Below are 22,038 nucleotides of genomic sequence, written 5' to 3' on the forward strand. Positions count from 1 at the left end.
TATAAACCACCATTAGTTAAATTTCATCCTATCAATTTAGTTTGCAATGAGTTGTTTATACACTACAGTATATAAAAAAGCTACATCTGCATAACAGTATTTGGTCTAGAAATTTCCCCAAACTAGAAAATATTATTATGGTTTCATTGATATTATTCTCCTATACCCCTATGTTAAAAGATGACATAGTCGCAGCATTTTTGCTTTTGCAGTGATACTTCACAGAGACGTGTTACTACTGAATGTTTGATAGAAACAACCTGTTCTGTATTATAAAGTTAAGTGTGAAAAGAATCCCCAGATTTACAGAGTACTGTGTTTTTTAAAACCATAAAACTACCCATTCATTTATGTTGCTAGCAATGAGTTTATGATACCATTCCCTTTCTCATTCCTTGTTATCTCTGAACAATGTTTTCCTACTAAATCATGGGGGAAAGGGTGGAGGAAGGGTTTCTGCCCTGTGTTAGACGGTCAGAAGCCTGGTAAATGGAACGTGATGTCTGTATATGTCTCATGAACTTTTAAGGGATTCACATACTCTGACAGTCATTTCTGCCCTTGCCTAAAGATTTAATAAATACTGTTAATTCATTCTTTACTATTTTACAGTAAGTATTAGATAGGTAAACATTAAAATCATGATTAAAGTTGATGCTGACAGGCTTCAAAGTAGGGTCATATCATTCTGCTTCTGAGATACTATCAAGGTAATAAAGTTGTACTTTCACTGGGTCCATTCCTTACATATAAAGAAAATGTATTTATATTCAACACCATGACTCTCCTTCCAACTTGATTTTAAATAGCACAAAGATACACAATCCTAAGAACCACTTTTATGGGCAGAGCTTACCAGGAAAACTATCTTCTACTGTTCTATGACTAAAATTCCCAAATGAGCCTTATCTCTTTAAGGACACAAAATTAAAAATTGCTACATACAGCAAATATTAAGGGCAAGATCACGGCTTTCTTATGTTCTTATCCCAGTGGCGGACAACCAAACTTTTTCAGGTAGCATTAAAATGAGTCTGCCTCTCACACCTGCAGACGATCATGTGCCAGCTAACAAATCAACACCGCATGCGGTCAGGACCCCTCCTTCCTGATACCGGCAGGGGTTACTTCAAACTCTCTTCCCAGAGTTAGTTTAGCAACCAACAGCTTTCCTTCCCTGCCACCAGCACACGAGGACACGAAGGACAGCTTAATATTTTAAGCCAGAGGCTGGCAAACCCTTCCTGAAAAGGGCCAGACAGTAACTATTTTAGGCTTTGTGGGCCATATGGTCTCTGCGGCAACTACTCAACAGCTCTGCTACGGTAGAGCAAAGACAGCCATAGACTGTATAGTGTAAGGGAACAAGCAGGGCCGTGTTCTGATAAATCTCTAGGGTGCTGAAATCTAAAATTCACAGAACACTCACATGTCACAAACATTATTCCTTTTCAAATATTAAAAATGTAAAAACCATTCTTTGCTCATGGGCTGTACAAAAAGGCAGTGGGGCCTTTGTGACCTGCAGGCCATAGTTTGTCCACCCCCCTGCTGGAAGCTCCTTTTTAAGTCTCTCTCTTGCAAGCTTTGGGCAGGTGAAGTCTGTGAATCTAGCTGTTAAAGTCCATGAACCTGGCTGTTAAGTCGGCTTCATGTCTAACATGCCAATCAGGGTTTGACGAATCCCACCTTTAAATCTCTGTGCTCCTGGTGATAAATCCTAGGTAAGTCCTGGTGCCTAGAACCTAAGAAGACTGGTTCCAAGGCCTACCTAGGGTTCTAAGATAGCACAAAACAAGACCAGCTTCCCTGGATGGAAGTGTTTCAGGTTCTCTTCCATGATCCCTAGAATCAAGACTTGTGTCCTAGTCCTAGAATCCTTCCAGAAGATTCTGAAACCAGGGGCTGAAACTAGACGAGGTAAAGGCTGTGGCTGGTTCTGGTCTTGGGTGCTTTTTCCTGCACGTGGCCTGAGATGCCAATAGGCTTTGGAGCCAACTTCTCAGGAAATGCGGCGAGGGCTCTCTCCAATCCCCGACAGCTCACTTCTGCACAGCCCCCTCTCAAGTCTTCAGAACTAGAAAGGGCTGGGGGACTAGCGCTTCTACAAGAGTAAGGTACAAAGGATCCGGAGTGTGTTCATCCTTTCTTTTTAAGCTTGGAATCCCTAAAAAGGGCTACTGTTGAGAAGAAAAAAAAAAAAAAAAAAAGATTCTGCTCTCTACTTGTTTTCTTAAAGCAGCATCTCTAATATGAGGTTCCAATGTAAAACTGGGTTCCGATGGAGATGAATAACAATTTCTAGATGGTGGGACCTGGACACTGAATACAATTCATTCAGTGTAAAGTGGGTAAAGCTTTTGGAAGCTTTTTTGGGCCCCCAGTTGGAGATCTATAGGTTTAACTGAATACCCCCTGCAATCAAAGCCTCCAGGAATATACAGTGGCTGTTTGTAGGCAAAAAGCAGGCTTCTCAGTTTATAAATCCTTGAAAACAATACTTACTGTTTTCTATGGTTGGATCGTAGGAATCAACAAATTGGCCTTCGACAAACTGAATCGTCAATGAGGATTTCCCTATAAGAGAGAGCAATAGCTGAGTACGCACTGGCATATTAAGGTAAAAAAAACTTTAATTCTACTATTTTACCAAGAAATACTCTAAATGGAAATAAATTCCATATATACTACAGGAATTTAAGCAATTACGCTATTATGAATTACACATATCTGTGACATTAACAAACAGTACTGACCGGTACGCATATCACACAGTTTGTCAAAAGTAAACAAACTCTTAAATAAGGTTTAAGCTAAGTTAATTTCCTCTGGTGTCCCTGAAATCTGGCTATTAATTTTGAACTCGAAATTAATAAAGCATGATCAGTTTCTTTGGGCCCTTTCACTTATGGCTGTTATAAGTGTTACCAAGTAGTTTTTAAAGAGGATAATCTGAAAATATGTGATAAAAGTCGGTTTTTAAAACTTCTTGAAGGTAGACATTCTCTCGCAATCATTCAGTATTGAAGGCCTCACAATGTCTGGAACACAGAAGACAATAAAGAAATGCTCTGACTTCACAAAATCACCAGTAATAGTTGAGCCTGTATGTTAACAAATCAAGAACCAGAGCCCCAGGTTCTCACCCCCCTGTTGTCAGTAAATTTCTCCTGGAGGACTTTAGAAGAGGGCACCCTGTGAAGACACCCTGCAAGAACACAGGCCACATTACAGCCATCCCTCCCCTCAGACACCAAAATCCGAGGATACTCAAGTCCCTTACATAAAACAGTGCAGTATTAATGAACTTATTTACAAAGCAGAAACAGACTCACAGACACAGAAAACAAATTTATGGGTACCAAAGGGGGAAGGTGGGGGGAGGGATAAATTAGGAGCTTGGGATTAGCAGGTATATACTGCTAAACAGATAAAACAACAAGGTCCCGCTGTACAGCACAGGGAACTATAATCAATATCCTCTAATAAACCATAATGGGAAAGAATATGAAAAATAATATATATGTATAACTGAATCACTTTGCTTGCTGTACACTTGAAACTAACACAACATTGTAAATCAACTATACCACAATAAAAAAAAAAAAGGTGTAGTATTTGCATACAACCTAGCACATTTTCCCACATACTTTTAAATCTCTAGATTACTTATAATACCCAATAATACAATGTAAATGCCATGTAAACAGTTGCCAGTGTGCAATAAATTCAAGTTTTGCATTTTGGAACTTTCTGCCCCCCGCCCGCCATATTTTCCATCCGAGGTTGGTTGACCCCCGGATGTGGGGCGAATACGAAGCGCAGACTGATTTTATCAGCAGGAAATAGGAAGTGGTCCCTCCCTAATTTCACCCCAAACCCTTCCTTCTCTCCGCGCCCTCAGAGCATTATGAAGCACACACACTACATGCTCGCCGTATCTCACGGAACTTCCATCTCAAAGGAGGTGCAGGGAGAGCCAAGGAGAGAGGTTTGGTAACACGAGTTTTACACTCCTGGGGTTTGGGTTGGGCCTGTCCTCCTCCAGACCACGGAGAGGTGCGGTCCACGGGGGGCACAGTGTTTTCACACCAAAGGCAGTCCCCATACACTCAAATTAACTAATACGCGAGCTTATAAGTAGGGGCTGCTGGGAGACAACGAGAAGAGCCCCGAGTTGGCAGGCCTGCCCGCTCCTCATGAGCAGATAAGCACCGTTCAGAGCGTCTCCAGAATGACAAACAACTGAAATCCTTCTCTACAAAGCAGCCTACAAGAGCTTTTGAAAATTAAACGTTACTTCCCTGCTTAAAATCCTCACCGCCATCAGAATAACCCCCAGCTCCTAACCCTGCCCACAGCCCCGGGCTCTCCCCGCGGGTGCCCTGCTCTGCCCCCTTCCCTACCTCATCTGCTGCCCTCCCTCCTCCTCCCGGGCCCTCCCAGGCTCCAGTCACATCCTTCTGTCCCTGCCAAGTTCCTGCCCGCCTTTGTGCCTTTGTCCCAGCCACCCCGCATCTCTGAATGTACAGACTCACTTTTATCGTTATTCTGGCCTGAGCTCAAACGTCCCTTCCCCGAGACCGCCCAACCGAAGGTGGCGCCAGCTCCCTAACAGTCACGCTCTCATAGCCATCTTATTTTATTTCTTTTTAGTGCTTAAAGTTATCTGAAATTCTCTTCTTTCACTAATTAGTCTACCAAGACCAGCGCAGTGCCCGACACACTGTAGACATGTGGGCTCAGACCTCCGAAGGGCACGCTCACCCTCAGATACTACAGAAGATGTCCATTTACACACATGACTAGGAAACACAGTTCTAGTCTGTGTTGGTGTCCAAGCACGGGCCTGCCTGTGACACAGGGATACAGTGGTAATCCAGGAACGCCACACACTTCAAACGGACTGTGTTCAAAAGAAACCATGTTATATAAGCTAGCCCATAAAGGAGCATTTAGCTCAAAACACAGCAAAGCTATTTTATGTAATGAAAGCAGCAAGGGAAAAAACCCTCTCTTGTAAGTTAGCAAAACTGAAAAATTTTAGAAAGAAAATAAACTTCTTTAGAGCTTTTGAAGAATTAAAAACAAAAGGAATTAAAAATGATTTTTAAAACTTTTAAAAACCAGGACTGGATTAAAAATAGTGAAAGAAAGAGGGTGTGATATACATACTAAGTTCCCCCAAAGAGGACGGAAACCGGTAGCAAACACTGGATTAGACCGTAATGAACCATTATGTACCGGCACCAGCTAAGTCTCAACAGCCTTACTTGCAGGGGTGAAGGGAGGGGGAGAAGAGCCTCAGGACTTACCGCGAAATTTCAGAAGCCACAACCAAAAGCAAGTTACGCACAGTAAACAAGACAGCATGAGATAAAGTGCAAAGATGGAGTTATAGATAACAACTGGACCACACTTAAAGATACAATTATTGGCACATATCCCAAGAAGCGTTCCTCATTTGTACCTTTATAAAGGGCATAAATTATTTGACAGGCTAAATGGACATTTAACTTGAAAACACAAGTAATTATTCTGGCAAAAGCAGATGATGTAGTTCAACCCAAATCACAATGCAGGTTGACAGCAAACTATCACCTTCACAAGTAACTGGGACACCAGATTTAAAACTGCAGTTCCTCAGGGGGCAAGCTGGACTTCTCAATCAGATCGGTCCTCGGAAAAAGGGATTATTCATTAGCAGAAGCAGGACTGAAGAAAAGCTAGGTCTCCCTTGGGTCTCTCATCCTTGGACTCTCCCCTAAGGGAGATCATTAATTACTTAAATTAACGAGGGACAGGGAGGCTACATTTGCAGACTTGCTACAGTAGTTTTCTACGGTTTCCATTAAAAAGGAGAATTATATAGAAGACAACTAGTGCTGAAATCTTTACAAGTCAGCACTAAACGATAATTATTCTTAGTAAATAAAGCCCACTGCTCATAGTGTTCTCAGTCCTGGTTCTAGTAATTTCTGGCTTTCAGAGACGTCCTTACCATCCTCATCCTCCAAAGCAGCAATTCAGCTCTTTGGTCAAGTTTCGCAAGCAGTTTGCTTGCAGCAGCTACAAAAGACTTTGTTGATCTACAGCAAATTATGTTCTTTACTTGAGCACCTTTAAAATTTTCCCCTCATAATAAGTTCATACATTTATTTGGCTTTTGTCCTTATCAAATTCAGATTCTGAAACACTAGTTATGATCATGTTTCAACAATGATCATGCTCTCGAAAGGTGCATTAATTTGTACAATCTGAAGAGAATCTCAACTCCAGATCAACTCTTTGGAGAAATGTTATATGAAAGCAATATAGGAGTGATCTGAAATAAATGGAAAAGCAGCACGTGCCCAGATGTGTTTATCAACACAGACATAAATCACTCGTTTTATAACAGTACTGTAAGAGGTTTGAAAATATATCTCAATATCCCACAATTAACTTCCAATTATTTTCCCTCCAAACTAAGAACCGCCTTAGTTTTAAAAGTCATAAAAATTATTTAAAAAAAGTTTCTTCTCAACTTTTACCACGTAAAAACAGCATTGTTATATATATATATTTTGCAATGGTAATTTAGCACAGTAAGTTTTTTCACCCAGTATTTTCACAACAGAAGATATACCTTCAAGGTTGTTAACTGAACCTCTCACACTTCACAACTGTTATAAAATAGGCACTATTTATACAAACGTTTTAATACTTTTCAGATTAATTTTGAACAACTTTTCATGCTCATTCTCCATAAAGAAAAAAAATTACTTATATATCACTCCCCACCCCGAAACCAGCATCCTCTGGAACAGCAGACAGTCACTCGTTCACGGGGATAAAATGGGGAGGAGTAGGTCTCAATCTGCTGGGCTATCACATCGTTGGGCAGAAGGGTCCGCTGGACCAACGTCACGCACCTAGCATACAACCCATCCCAAGAACTGCTTTCATTTTTACCTTGAGTCCTTAAGCTTGCCTTATGGGACTTCTTTGTCCATGCAGACGAACTGACTAACAGTTTAGCTTCCAAGCTCACGGGTCTTGCCACCAATAATAACCACCTCCACACACTTCAGCAACTGCCTCCTGAGCACGACAGGAAACACCCAGACGACTCCACCTCCAACCCTGCACCTCCCGCGAACCAATCAATAAGCAGGTGGTGCGTCTTCCCAGCGTCCTCACCTTCTGACTCCCATCACCTAATCCAGACCATCTCTGGAAGCAATGTTTTCAAACCAGGGGTTGTAACCCACCAGATCATGAAATCAACATACTGAGCTAGGACCAGCACCGTTTTTAAAGAAATAGGAACGCCAGAGTGGACTGCAAATAATAAAGTCGTCATGGAACTTTTCAGTTATATAAACATTTATGACTGGGTCACAACGTACAATGTATTTCTTACTACAGACTGAAGCCCAAAAAGTTAGATACACCCTGCTCTACGAGCCTCCTGAATCTCCAATCTCTACCACGGTTCACTTCCTTCCCGATCAGTTTAAGTCCCAAGATAAATCACTGTGCCCCACGCACTACTCTTTTATCAGAACCTGTCAATTTCCTTTCTCTGGGCTGATAAATTCTATGATCTTAGTCTCATCTTTGGCCTTTTGTGAGCCTGTTGAGCTCAGCTGCAGAAAAGCCCCCAACCCTGTCGCTTGGCAACCATTCTCAAGCTGTGGCCTTTCCCGGCTCTGTCCTCTGTCTTTAGGAATCCTTTCTGTGAGTGTCCCTTTCCCAACAAAGCAGCAAAGTGTGGTTCCAGCAGCATCCCAGGGCAACCTACTGCAACTGCAAATTCCTAAGCCCCACCCAAACCTCCCAGGCAGGAGTATTAACAAGCCCCCACTCATGTGCTTCACCCTAAAGTTTAATTACCACTCCCCCCTCAGGTGCCAAGTTCAAATGTGACCATTCTAAATCACCTACCTCCCCCTGTCTGCAGGGTGTTCCCAAATCCTCCAGTTCCTCCCAGCAGCTCAGCTCATAAGCATTTAAAGCACACACAACATGGGCTACATGGGACACAGCCATGACTACAAGCTGAGGCTGAACCTTAGAGGTAACTGCTGTGACACCGCTGTCTTCCACTCACCTTTGCCTTGGCTCTGTGCACGTCAGACAGTGTGAAGGGAGCCCCTGGGCTGTGCAACGCAGCCCGTCTGCCTGGCCCTCTTCACATCATCACCACGGCGCAGAGGAAGCGGGCAGCACACCCTTCTTTCCACAGAAGCGATTCCAGCCCCTGGGCTCTACATCCCATCCCCGCTCCTGGGCTCTACATCCCATCCCTGCTCCTGGGCTCTACATCCCATCCCCACTCCTGGTCTCCTCCAAACCTTCCTCCTGCAACAGTTCTAAACACATTCTTCATTTCTCTACTGGTTTAACTCCAATCCATCTGGTTTGCTCACATGCCTCTGACATACTTATTAAATACGTTTAAAACTCCAGGGGAGTACATCCTGACTTATGTTCCCCTTCTGCTCTCAGTGCTATAGAAAGACTTGGTTGGGTGTTGCAGCCGTTGGGTGCTATATCCCTGACCACGGAGATGAGCGCATGCTCTAGAAAATGATCTCAGTCGCTTAAAGCTCTACCCCACTAACCCAGATCAAACGCAACCATGGGAATGCGTGTGACCTGCATGTCCGGTAGTAATCTGACTACAATACCTGACAGAAAGTGTGTAGCCTCTGGTTTGAGGAGCCTTGAAGTAAAAAGTCAGGAACATAGAGGCTAAAGCTACAGAGGCAATTAAGGAAGAGCAGCAGCTCTTTCACTTAACAAAAGAAATCAAAGAACAGTGCAGCATGCAACGTATAACAACAATTCCAAGAAACTATTGGCCAGAGGCACGTTGTGACTTCGGGATGTCTGCCTCCATAGGGACCAGATGCTGACACAGCCACCAAGCTGCAGGTGGTCTACTCTCCCCTCCAGTTCCCCGGAGCTAAATGGTTACACTACCCGCACTGAAACCTGGACTTGTAGCTTCATCAGTTACAGACAGAAGAGCTGGACTATTCACTTTGTAAAATAAGGAGATGCGCTCCCCAACCTGTCCAAACACCTTTTTTCCTCCCGGTTCTGCCTCACAACGGCTGTATTTTTAACAGTGTCAAGCTTGGTAACATTTCATTCCATTCTGAATCCCGAGTTTTCAAATCCCTGACTATGGATTAATTCATTAATTTCTCAAATAGCTATTAAGCAGCTATTATGTTCCAGGCATGGTTCTAGGCGCTGGGATATATCAGCGAACAAACAGAAATTGCTTGGTACATAAATTCTAATAGTGATAAGTATATTAAAATAAAAAAGCACAATAAATGCAATAAATTGGAGGAAATATGTATCTATTCCTTGTAAACAAAGGAACATAACAAATAATTACCATGATTTTTTAAACTAATGAATGAATGGATCTAAGCAATGATGAGGAGCAGCTATTAATGCCGCAAAAAGAGAAATAACCAGATATTATGGGTCTCCTAGTAGCAATTTTAAGGAGGGTGGGGAAGGAAAAAGAGAAAGAAACCACCTAAATCTAACCAAACTGCTAGATTTAACTACCAATTTACAGGAAATAACGGGGGACAAATGAACATCTTGAATACTATAGGATGCAATAGCAAAACCCAGATTCTAGGTAACACTTCAGGTAACCCCTATATACCAGAATTTCTAGGGTGGGGCCCATGCTTCACTCAGTATTTTTCAAACTCCTCCAGTGATTCCAGCGTATCTGGAAGTTTGAAAACCAGTGTTCTAAAGCAGGGCTTCCCTAATGTTAAAGAATAAGCAGTTCTCCTAGGGACCACGTTAAAGTGTAGATTGTTGATCTATTTGATCTGGGGTGGGGTGTGGGATTTTCCATTTCTACCAAGATCCCTGGTGATACTGATCTCCAAACCAAGTTCTAAAGTTTAGAACACTGGTTCACAAACTTAGCTGCACTCCGGAAACACAGAGGGAATTCCAAAAACTACTGGCTGGGCCTCACCCTCAAGTAATTCTGATTTAATTACTACAAGGTGCAGCCAGGGCACGGGGATTGTTAAAAAGATCCCTGAGTGATTCCAATGTGCCACAGGTTTGAGAACCCCTGGACCAAGGTCAAGGCTGGCAGGAAAAAAGAGATGGAAGAAACTCTGTTCTTGAGTTGACTGACTAGTCAACCACTAGTCTTCCATTTATGTGAATGAATAAACCTTATTCTTTAAGCCAGCATGAGACAAATTATTTCGCAGTCAAAAGCATACTAACTGATTGCAATATTATTGCAATAGAACTGAAAATTTTAGTATCTTCTTATAAAGATCACTCAAATCACTCTTCTATTTGATAAATTCATATTTTAGAGTGATAGAAGTCTTCTCTGCTTTAAGAAACATTACTTATCACTTGACTCTACACCCACTCTTAACTGACACAATCTGGAAGTAAAATTTCTCAAGGGGGACTTCCCTGGTGGTGCAGTGGTTAAGAGTCCGCCTGCCAATGCAGGGGACACGGGTTCGAGCCCTGGTCCGGGAAGATCCCACATGCCGCGGAGCAACTAAGCCCGTGTGCCACAACTACTGAGCCTGCGCTCTAGAGGCTGCGAGCCACAACTACTGAGCCCACGTGCCACAACTATTGAAGCCCGCTCACTTAGAGCCCGTGCTCCGCAACAAGAGATGCCACTGCAATGAGAAGCCCGCGCACTGCAACGAAGAGTAGACCCCGCTTGCTGCAACTAGAGAAAGCCCGCGCGTAGCAACGAAGACCCAACGCAGCCAAAAATAAATAAATTAATTAATGAAACAATTATATATATAAAAAAAATTTCTCAAGGAACAAACATCAGTGATGCCTTCTAATAATTGACTTGAATGATCCTTGGAAGAGGCCAGAGCCAGAAACTTAAAGAAAGCTGCTGACCAAGCACTGGGGTCATATTTTTTACGTGTCTGGGATGGGGGTGGCAAATGGGACAGGACACGGTCCTACCAGGAACCAAGCAAGCTCCCCACAAGAGGATTGTGGACTGGGGCCAGATGATGGCCAGTGAAAAAACCCAACAGAAAAGAGTGAGTAAAGATGGGAAGAGGGCAGAGGAAGTAAGAGGAAAACAACTCAAACACCAACCTGTAATCCCAAATTCCCAACCACACAAAAACTCTATTACTAAGAAAAAGCAGCCATCAGAATAATTGGAATAGGTGAAATTAATCTTAGAAAGGTCTGTGAAGACTGTAACTAAACATGCCCAGAGTTCTCAGAGATTATCCAAGGAATTGCTTCTACTGTAAAAAACTTATGAAAAAACAGATTAAACATGATCAAGTGAATATGAAAAAACTTTTTTTTCACAAATACTCTGTTTAAAAAAAATCCAGGTAACATCTTTTGAAATAAGTTCCTACTATTTCACATAAAATACATTTCAAGTAAATAATGGAATAACTGTGGTTATGGCCACAGGGCAAAAAGTATTCACCATGTAATAATCAACTCTTCCCATTTCCAGGACTCCATTTATTCTAAGAAACATCATCTGTTAACGGCAGCTTCGCGGGGCAGGGGTTGATGAGAGCACACTAGTAAATTAAAACCACAATACATCCTGGCATTGAGGAAATATAATTAATAGAAACAGGACTGAGGGTTAAGGTTCAGGATTTGAAATCAGATTACGGTGTGAACCCCAGCTGTGTCTCTGGGGAAGTTAATGCCTTTGTGCCTTGGAACCCTCATGCGTGTGATGACTAAACACAGTACACCTTCAGTCCACACACATCGACTGATGCTATTCCGTAACAGGATTCTATGATCACCTGAATTCTGAAAAAGATGTCAGCATGATACACCTGATTGCCATCTACAAGGATCCCGTAATCTTAACAGAAAGGAAGGCACCTATGTGAAAGGTCAAGTACACCCCTCCCCCCCACGGGATTAGAAAGTGGTGGTGTTGTTTTTTAAAAAAGAACTGCCAGGGAGTTCCCCGGTGCTCCAGTGCTTAAGACTCTGCGATTCCACTGCAGGGGGCATGGGTTTGACCCCCGGCTGGGGAACTAAGATCCTGCATACCACACAGTGCGGCCAGAAAAAAAAAAGAACCACCACTGGAGAATTTCTACTGAGGAGAGGGACGTGAGAGGAGGAAACACTAGGGAGATCAGGAGGAAATTCTGAAAAATGGACTAGAAATGAAAAATGGGCATTTTAACCTGCTTCAAAATAGGTATTTAATACAAACCAAAAAGGAAAAAAATGGAAAAACTGATCTGTAAGGGAAACAAGAACCTCAGACAATTTAAAAAAGAAACAAGTATGTACTTGATTTCAAGACTTAATAGGAGACTACAGTTATCAAGACAGTGTGGTATTGGCATAAAAACAGACATATAGATTAATGGAACAAAATACAGGCTCCAGAAATAAACCCACACATATAAATGATCAGCTGATTTTGGATAAAGGTGCAAAGGCAATTCAAGGGAGAAAGAACAGTCTTTTTCAACAAGTGGTGCTGACACAACTGGATTATCAACATTAAAGAGAAAGAACCTGACCACATCCCATATAAAAGCACAGGGTAAAAAATGGATCACAGACCAACTGCAAAACCTAAACTATGAAACTTCTGGAAGAAAACACAGGAGAAACTCTCTGTGACCTTGAGTTAATAAGAAAGATTTCAACAGCACAATCCACAAAGAAAAAAAGGGTATATTGGACTTCATCGAAATTAAAACTGGTCAGCAAAAGATTCTTGTTAAGGGGATGAAAAGACAAACCACAGACCTGGAGAAAACATGTGCAAAACACATTATCCAACAAAGGGCATGAATCAGGATATATAACAAACTCTCAAAATTTGACAATGAAAAAACCACCCAATTAAGCATACGAGCAAAAGATTTGAACACTTTAACAAAGAAAATATTCAAACGGCAAGTAAGGACTTCCCTGGTGATGCAGTGGTTAAGAATCCGCCTGCCAATGCAGGCGACACGGGTTCGAGCCCTGGTCCGGGAAGATCCCACATGCCGCGGAGCAACTAAGCCTCTGCGCCACAACTACTGAGCCCACGTGCCACAACTACTGAAGCCTGTCCACCTAGAGCCCGAGCTCCACAACGAGAGAAGCCACCACAACGAGAAGCCCGCGCACCGCAACGACGAGTAGCCCCAGATCCACTGCAACTACAGAAAGCCTGTGTGCAGCAACAAAGACCCAACGCAGACAAAAATAAATTTATTAAAAAAAATAAAACCGCTGCCAATCAAATTATATAAAAAAAAAGGCAAGTAAGCCCATGAAATGATGCTTATCATTATTCATTAGGAAAATGCAAATATAATTACAGTGAGATATAACACATCTAATTAAAAATGTCTACAATAAAAAAATACTGACAATACCAGTACTGGAGAGGATGTGGAGCAACTGTTCTCTTTGGACGGGGTGCAAAATGGTACAGTCACTTTGGAAAAAGTTTTTTAAAAATAAAACACATTTATCAGATGACCCAGCAGTCCCATTCTTAGGTATTTTTCCAAGAGAAATGAAAACTATGGTCACCCAAAAACTTGTATGCATATACCTATAAGAGCTTTATTCATAACTGTCCCAAAGTAGAAACAAACCAAATGTCCTTCAACCTGTTACCAGATAAACAAATTATATTAAATCCACACAAAGGAACACTACTCAGCAGTAAAAAGGAATGAACTACTGATAGACACAACAACACGGATAAATCTCAAATGTGATTCCATTTATATTACATTCTGGAAAAGACAAAACTACAGGGACAGAAAACAGAAGGGGGGTAAGGGCTGACTACAGAGGGGCACAAGGGCATTGTGCGGGGTTGATGGAACTGCTCTGTGTCTTGTGGTCGTGGTTACATAACTATAGAGTATTTATTTGTTAAAACCGAGCCATACACAAAAAGGGATAAATTTTACTGTATGTAAATTGTACTTCAAGTTTAAAAAAGAATCTTAACCTTTACCTCAGACACAAAAATTAGCTGGAAATGGATCATAGACCTGAACTTAAGAGCTAAAACAATTACACTTCTAGAAGTAAACATGAGAAAATTTTTATGATCTTCAGATAGGCAAAGATTCCTTACATGATAAAAGAATGAGTAAACCATAAACAAAAGAACTGATAAACTGGGCTTTAACAAAATTACAAATTTCTGTTCTTTGAAACGTAATGAAAAGGAAGCCATGAACTAGCAGAAAATATTACATATATATGAAAAAGAACTATTATTCAGAATACATAACTCAATAAAAAGAACCCAATAACAAAGGCAAAACACTTGGACACTTCACAAAAGAAGATATATACAAATGGTCAAGAGGTATATGAAAAGACGCTCAATGTCATTAGTCATTGGGAAAAGTCAAATTTCCATGGCCTACCACATCCGTACTGCTAAAGAGTTAGAAAACTGACAATATCAGATATCAGTGAGGATGGGTCTCATTTGTTGCTGGCGGAGTGTAAAATGGCACAAATGCTTTGGGAAACTGGTAGTTGCACAGAAAATTATAAACTTCATACATGTGACCCAGCAACTCCATTCCAAGGGGTGCTTACCAAAGAGAAATGACAGTGTCAACAAACACATAACAAATGCTCATCACAGCTTTATTCTTAGCAGTGAAACACTGGAAACAACAAGTGACTGGAGAAACAAATTATGGTATATGCACACAACAGAATACTACTCAGCAATAAAAAGAAACTCCTTATATATGTGACAACATGGATGGATCTCAAAACATTATACTAATTGAAAGAAGTCACACAGTAAGAGTATTTATTGTGTGATTCTATTTATGCAAAATTTTTTAACAAGAAAAACTAATCGATAGTAATGGAAAGCAGATGAGTGTTTGCCTGGGAGTGGGGTGGGGTATGAGGGAACTTTCGGGATGAAAATGTTTTTTATTTTGATTGGAGTAATGGTTTTACACAGGTGAATAAATCTGTCAAAACCCATCTAACTTTACACTTAAAAATGGGAACTTTATTAGACATAAATTATACCTCAATAAAACTTGATTTTTCTTTGTTTTATTGAAGTATAGTTGATGTACAATATTACCTAAGTTATAGATGTATAATATAGTGATTCACAATTTCTAAACGTTATACTCCATTTATAGTCACTATAAAATATTGGCTATATTCCCTGTGTTGTACAATATATCCTTGTAGCTTATTTTATATGTAATAGTTTGTACATCTTAATCCCCTACCTCTAGGTTGCCCCTCCGCCCTTCCGTCTCCCCACTGGTAACCACTAGTTTGTTCTCTGTAACTGTGAGTCTGCTTCTTTTTTGTTATATTCACTACTCTGTTGTATTTTTTAGTTTTTAAAATTTTTATCATTATTTTAAAATTTTGGCTGCGTCAGATTTTCGTTGCGGCATGCGGGACCTTCATTGCGGCAGGCGGGATCTTTTCGTTGAGGCAAGTGGGCTCTTTGTTGCGGGGCGTGGGCTTCTCTCCGGCTGTGGCGCACAGGCTCCAGGGCGCGTGGGCTCTGTAGTTTGTGGCACATGGGCTCTCTAGTTGAGGAGCACGGGCGTAGTTGCCCCGCAACATGTGGAATCTTAGTTCCCCAACCAGGGATCGAACCGCGTCCCCTGCATTGGAGGGCGGATTCTTTACCACTGGACCACCTGGGAAGTCCCTGTTGCATTTTTTATATTCCACATATAAGTGATAGCATACAGTATTTGTCTGGGAGGGTATTATGCTAAGTGAAATAAGTCAGATAGAGAAAGACAAAACTTGATTTTAAAACAAGTATTAAAAAGGGAAGATATTTATTTTTTTTTACCAAGCATAACAGGATAGTGATTAGCTATGTGACAGTTGGCAGTTTTCCTGGTCTGTTTCCTCAACTGTAAAATAGATATAATAACAGCACATACTTTATAGGTAGTTGTGAAGATTAAATGAAAATATCGATACATGCAGAATATCTGCTATGTAATAATAATGACATTTATTGAGGACTTATTACATAACCACATTCTAGACATTTTCATTTAATCCTAGTCTCACATTCTAATAATTATATCTAATATATTAACTTGAAATCTAAGAAAATGATATACAGTAACAACTACTGAAGCTAAATCCTCAAACTCACATGAAAAAATAGCAAGAAATATAAGAATACACACACATACACCCCTAATGCAGAAAATTACTGTTTCAGTAATCACTGCGTAACAAACACCTCAAAACTTAGTGGCTGAAATCAACAACTATTTCATTTGTTCCCGATACTACAATCAAGGCTGGGCTCGGCTGGCTCCTCTGCTGGTCTTAAAGTCACCCCTTGGCTGCCTCTGCTGGTGGGAGGCTGGGGGCCAGACTCAGCTGGGAGGGCTGGACCTTCTCCCTTCCCACACGTCTTCTCCTAAGGTCTCTCCCCCATGTTCCTCGAAGCTCCAGAGAACACAGAAGCAGAAGCTGCCGACTTCTTAAGGCTTGAGCCTGGCACTGGCCCATCATCATCTCTGCAGTGTCTTGTGGGTCAGGAGTGCCACAGGGCCAGGACATGAATAAGTACCAGGAAGGTGCTTCTCTGGGAGCCACTGATGGAAGGACATCAATAAAAGGGACCAGGTTTGCAAACAGCAGAGAAAGACTACAGAATCACCTGGGGTTGTAAACGGACGCCAACCTGAATATCATCATTGTTAAAAGGGCTAGAATAACAACGAACCGTATGAAGGTTTCTTTAACAATGTGTTTCTTACACATGATACCAATTACATGCAGACTAAAAAAATGTGTAGTTCTGTCCCCCGTAGCGCAGTGGTTAAGAATCCGCCTGCCAATGCAGGGCACATGGGTTTGAGCCCTGGCCCGGGAAGATCCCACATGCCGCGGAGCAACTAAGCCTGTGCGCCACAACTACTGAGCCCGCACGCCTAGAGCCCGTGCTCCGCAACAAGAGAAGCCAGCGCAATGAGAAGCCCTCACACTGCAACGAAGAGTAGCCCTTGCTCGCCGCAACTAGAGAAAGCCCGCGCGCAGCAACAAAGACCCAATGCAGCCAAAAAAAAGAAAAAAACAGTGTAGTTCTGTCAATAGCAGCATTGGTTATTGTTGCTTTTTTGAGGGGGCAGGGTGAGATGTATATATATCAGGGTCACCAAGGAATCTTTTGGAAAAAAAACCACAAAACACCTCACCATTCTAATTTTAAAAAGGGTGCCTAAGGAGTTCCCGTGTGCTCTGCAGAAGTGCTTCCTGTGATTCTAATATGCACCCCCATCCCCACATCTCCACCACATACAGAGTCAGATGAGGGCATGTGATACAGAGAATCCAACTTTTAATTGTTCACCAGAACCTACAAGTGAGACACTGTTTTAAGCGTTTATGACCCAATTCCTGGAAATCTCCGCCCCTTCCCCAAAATAGTTGGAATAATTCTCCCACTCATTAGCCTATGAAATTACCCAACCTATAAAAACTAACCACCGCATATTTCGGGGCCTCTCAACTTCTAAGATGGCCCATACTCTGTCTATGGAGTGTGTATCTCCCTGAGTAAACCTTCTTTCACTTAAAAAAAAAAAAAAGAGTTTACAAAACATTTTCACATGAATTATCTCACTTGTTCCTATGAATTAAGCAGGGCTGACATCATATTCTCTCTCACACTCCCTTAGCAATTTTCAAACAACAGATGGTAGGAGAGAAAAAAATTAAGGTGCAATTATTATATTGACAAAGAGAATAACCACGTAAAACTGGTTCATAAAGTTATTACTCATTCAAATACTTTTTTTTTATATATAAATTTATTTATTTTATTTATTTATTTTTGGCTGCGTCGGGTCTTTGTTGCTGCATGCAGGCTTTCTCTAGTTGCAGTGAGCGGGGCTACTCTTCATTGCCGTGTGCGGGCTTCTCATTGCAGTGGCTTCTCTTGTTGCGGAGCATGGGCTCTAGGTGCGCAGGCTTCAGTAGTTGTGGCGCATGGGCTCTAGAGCGCAGGCTCAGTAGTTGTGGCGCCCGGGCTTAGCTGCTCCGCGGCATGTGGGATCTTCCCGGACCAGGGCTCGAACCCGTGTCCCCTGCATTGGCAGGCGGATTCTTAACCACTGCGCCACCAGGGAAGCCCTCAAATACTTATTAGGTGCTTACTATTGCCAAGCACTAGGCTACCAGATACATTCCACCGAGGAAAATAAGAGAAATAAGTTTGTACCGTAACATGAAGATCTGAGTTACATAAATGAAGAAGTTTGTTAACTGTCTGGGTTATTAAGCTAAAAGGAAAAAAAGAAAGTGCTGACAAGAAGGGCCATGGACCTGCTTCCCTAAAGATTTTAAAAACAGGATATTCATCTCTCTGGGATGATTTATAGGTAAAGCCAAGATGGAAGGTAAGGGAATAGAACTGATAAACTACAGTCAATTAAATGTTTGGCAACAATGAAGAATGAATTTTGCTAGATTTGTGGCCAAAATTGGGGAGAAGGCTGGGGGTCGGGTGGGAAAGAGCTAGAGAAAAGCAAACAAGAGATAAATACCTAAATTATAAAAACAATCTTTAATGAGAACATGGAGTTTAAGATTGATCAAAACTAGTAATAAAAAAAAATTAGGAAAATGAATTGAGACATAAAGCGTATTTATCAATCAGCATGAATGGTTATTAATAAAGATTATTTCTTCAACAGCTCTTTAAAACCACATTGACCCCACATACTAACACCAATCCATCCCTCACCATACCTGTGCTACCTCATGGAGTTTAAAGATATCCCACACCAGTAAATGCTTTAAAAACACCAGCCAATCATTGGGAGAACTGTATACTGTGGCTGCCTCACTAGACTGAAGCTCCCTGCGGGCAGAGATCAGGGCCGCCCTGGCCTTGGTGGCTAAGTACACAGCGCCTGGCACGTAGTAGGGACTTAGGTTACTCAAACATGTAATGAACACCTATTTGAATAACGTGATACACTTAACTCACACACTGCCCTCTTCAACCAGTCATTTCAGCAATTCAGTCTTTTGAGGGTCTGAAATCCTCTGGATAGCTGATAAAAGTCCTGGACTCTTTCCCCAGAAAATATGCACCCAGTCTCAGGCAAAGCTCATGAAGTCCAAGTTAAGAACCACTACTCGAAGTGGGCACCACAACTGAAGACAGCGCTCTGCCTGGGGTTCAGAGTTCGGCTGAGCTAGTTTATGATGAGAACCCGTCAACTGAACTGCTCAGAAAATTAATCCAGGTCTCTCCACCTGTATACGCACAGGAGATTCTTCTGAAATGTAAACGTAAGACTTCACATCTGTGGCCCTCCTTTCCTCCAGCAGCCACCTCAGCGATGTTCTGTTCCGAACTTCTGCACGGCTCTCCTCTGTGGTCAGGCACTCCTGCCCCCTGGTGTACTCAAGGCCATACTCACATCTAGTTTCTTCCCAGAAGGTGGGTTGGAAACCCCGCTTCTACCCCCCCCACAGAGCGCCATATTTCAGTGTAGTGCGTCCAGGCTTCCAGAGTCGCTTTGAACCCTCCTCCATCTTGATGTCAGTCACCATGCTTGAATTTTGCCAACTAGGTTTTTCGTTCAGTCACTCATATAAGTCATGAACAAGACTGAAGAGAAACTATATATATATATTTTTTTAATGAATTTATTTATTTATTTATTTATTTTTGGCTGTGTTGGGTCTTCATTTCTGTGTGAGGGCTTTCTCTAGTTGCAGCAAGCGGGGGCTACTCTTCATTGCGGTGCACGGGCCTTTCACTGTCACGGCCTCTCTTGTTGCGGGGCACAGGCTCCAGACGTGCAGGCTCAGTAGTTGTGGCTCACGGGCCTAGTTGCTCCGCGGCATGTGGGATCTTCCCAGACCAGGGCTCGAACCCGTGTCCCCTGCATTGGCAGGCAGATTCTCAACCACTGCGCCACCAGGGAAGCCCGAGAAACTATATTTTTAAATACTCTCTTTAAAATAAATTCCGAAAGTGATGTAGATTTGAAAACCAGCAAAATACTGGCCAGATGCATTTATATCCAAGACATACAGGTCTTAGAAAAGCATTTTCATGTCCTAAAACTGTATTAACTGTACAAGTCACAGTTAATTTCATCTCCATGTTCACAAATTATTTACCATGCCTTCATGTAGCTAACATTCAACTTTGAATCCTGCAAAAAGCAAGATCATAACATAGCTTGTTAAAATACCTATTTCTATTTCAAAAGTCCCTGAGGAGTCTTTCTGCAAGTAAGAAAGCTCAACAAAAAGAGAAATGGGGGAGGGGAAGCAGGGAGGTAAGAGGGAACTCAATTATATCACGGTGAGGACACCAACCAACCAAGGACCCACAGGAGTGAATTTTATTAGGATCCTTAAATCACCCTGCTTTCACTTGCCCACAGAGTGCAAGGTTTCCGGCACTTCTGTTCTAAACTAATACCAATTTAGACTTCAAATTCCAATGCCTTACGTGGCGCTCTCTTTTATCAGATGCCCAATATATATTTAAGGTTATTAAAACACTAAAATAGTAATCCCCGGACCTTTGTGTTTGAGATATTAAATTAAATTTCTAAATCAATCAAGCAATTCATGTCAAAGGTACCCAAGAGTTTACATTCTCATGGTTATCAGTTTAAGAGACTGTTAAGACTTAATTTGGTCCTTCAAAATCAATTAGAACTAAGAATAAAGGTTCTCTCAAGTGTGAGCACTAGAGATTTCATAATGCCTTTAACTTGCACAATCAAGTCCATGTTCAGTTGTGATTTATTCAAATAAACAAGTACAATCCACTCATGGACAGTATTAAAGTTATTAATATTAACCCTCTCTTCCAGACCCTAAGCTAAGGAAACTGTTGTACCTTTTTGACTTCATAATCACAGGTAGAGATGGCTATTTCTCATTTTGTGATAAAGTTGCTGATACTTGTACTTGAAAACCATGTTAATTAGCATACAGATCCTGCTGTGCTGCCACCTTGAAATTTTTGTTACTCTTTGGGAGCTGCACTAGTACCAGGTCAAAAACCAAGACTTCACCCCAAACTACACAACAATCAGAGGCCAAGTCAACCAGCATTTAGACATCCTAACTCTCCCCAGGCTTCAGTGATTCACTGCTTATGACCCAGGAGGAAAGTTTCCCTACAGTCCCTGTACAGCCAGCTCCTGACCACCTTTTCCAACCCCACTTCGTCTTCCCACCTGGCAACGCTCAGCCGCCCCAGTCCCTTCCGTTGTCCACATGCCAAGTTCTTTCCCGCCTCACCATCCTGGCCTCGGCCAGTGCTGCAGGGCCTCTCCTGGAGTCTCCTCGAAGACCGCGGTCACCGCATCCCCTTGAACAGGAGTGAGTAGCAGTCTAGCAAGATCCTGCACACCATGCTTCGATGGTTCCCAAGTACAGTCTGCACAACTCTGGGGGTCCCTTGAGACTTTTTCAGGGGGCTCACAAGTCAAAACTACTTCCATAATACCATATATTATTTGCCTTTTCCACTATGTTCATATATGCACGAATGGTGCTCAACCAGTGGCGCGTAAAACTGCTAGACTGGTGCCCCTTAGCACAAAGCAAGACAGTGGTCACAAACTGTAGAGGACAGTCATTGTATTCTTCACCACCGTGCACTCACAGCAAAAAAGGAAAAAAAAAGCCAAGCCATTTTTACTTAACAATGTCCTTGAGGAAGCGGTAAAAATTATTAATTTTATTAAATCTTGACCTTTAAATACATGTCTTTTTGATGTTCTGCAGACAAAGTGGGATGTATGCATAAAGCATGGCTGCTACCCACTGAAGTGTGACGCTGTCTGCGAGAAAAGCACTTGTGCAACTGTTTGGGAAGTGGTCTGAAACAGACACTTTTATCATGGAACACCATTTTTACTTGTAAGAATGACCAACAAACTATCATTGTTTCAGATGTGGGTATCTGGCAGACATCTACTTGGAAATGAAAGAAATGAGACTCGTTTTAAGTAAAACTGG

At 41.9% G+C, this 22,038-nt stretch overlaps 1 protein-coding gene across 1 annotated transcript in view; it reads right to left on the bottom strand.

The window, feature by feature from the left end:
* Window positions 1-22,038, bottom strand: part of RHEB (Ras homolog, mTORC1 binding) — a 46,567-nt gene that overhangs the window by 17,520 nt on the left and 7,009 nt on the right. The window contains exon 2 of the mRNA XM_068549715.1: window positions 2,506-2,577. Within this exon, the coding sequence (XP_068405816.1) occupies window positions 2,506-2,577 (72 nt within the window). The remainder of the gene's footprint in view (window positions 1-2,505; window positions 2,578-22,038) is intronic.

Source organism: Eschrichtius robustus, chromosome 8 (assembly GCF_028021215.1).
Source record: "Eschrichtius robustus isolate mEscRob2 chromosome 8, mEscRob2.pri, whole genome shotgun sequence".
Classification (NCBI taxonomy): domain Eukaryota; kingdom Metazoa; phylum Chordata; class Mammalia; order Artiodactyla; family Eschrichtiidae; genus Eschrichtius; species Eschrichtius robustus.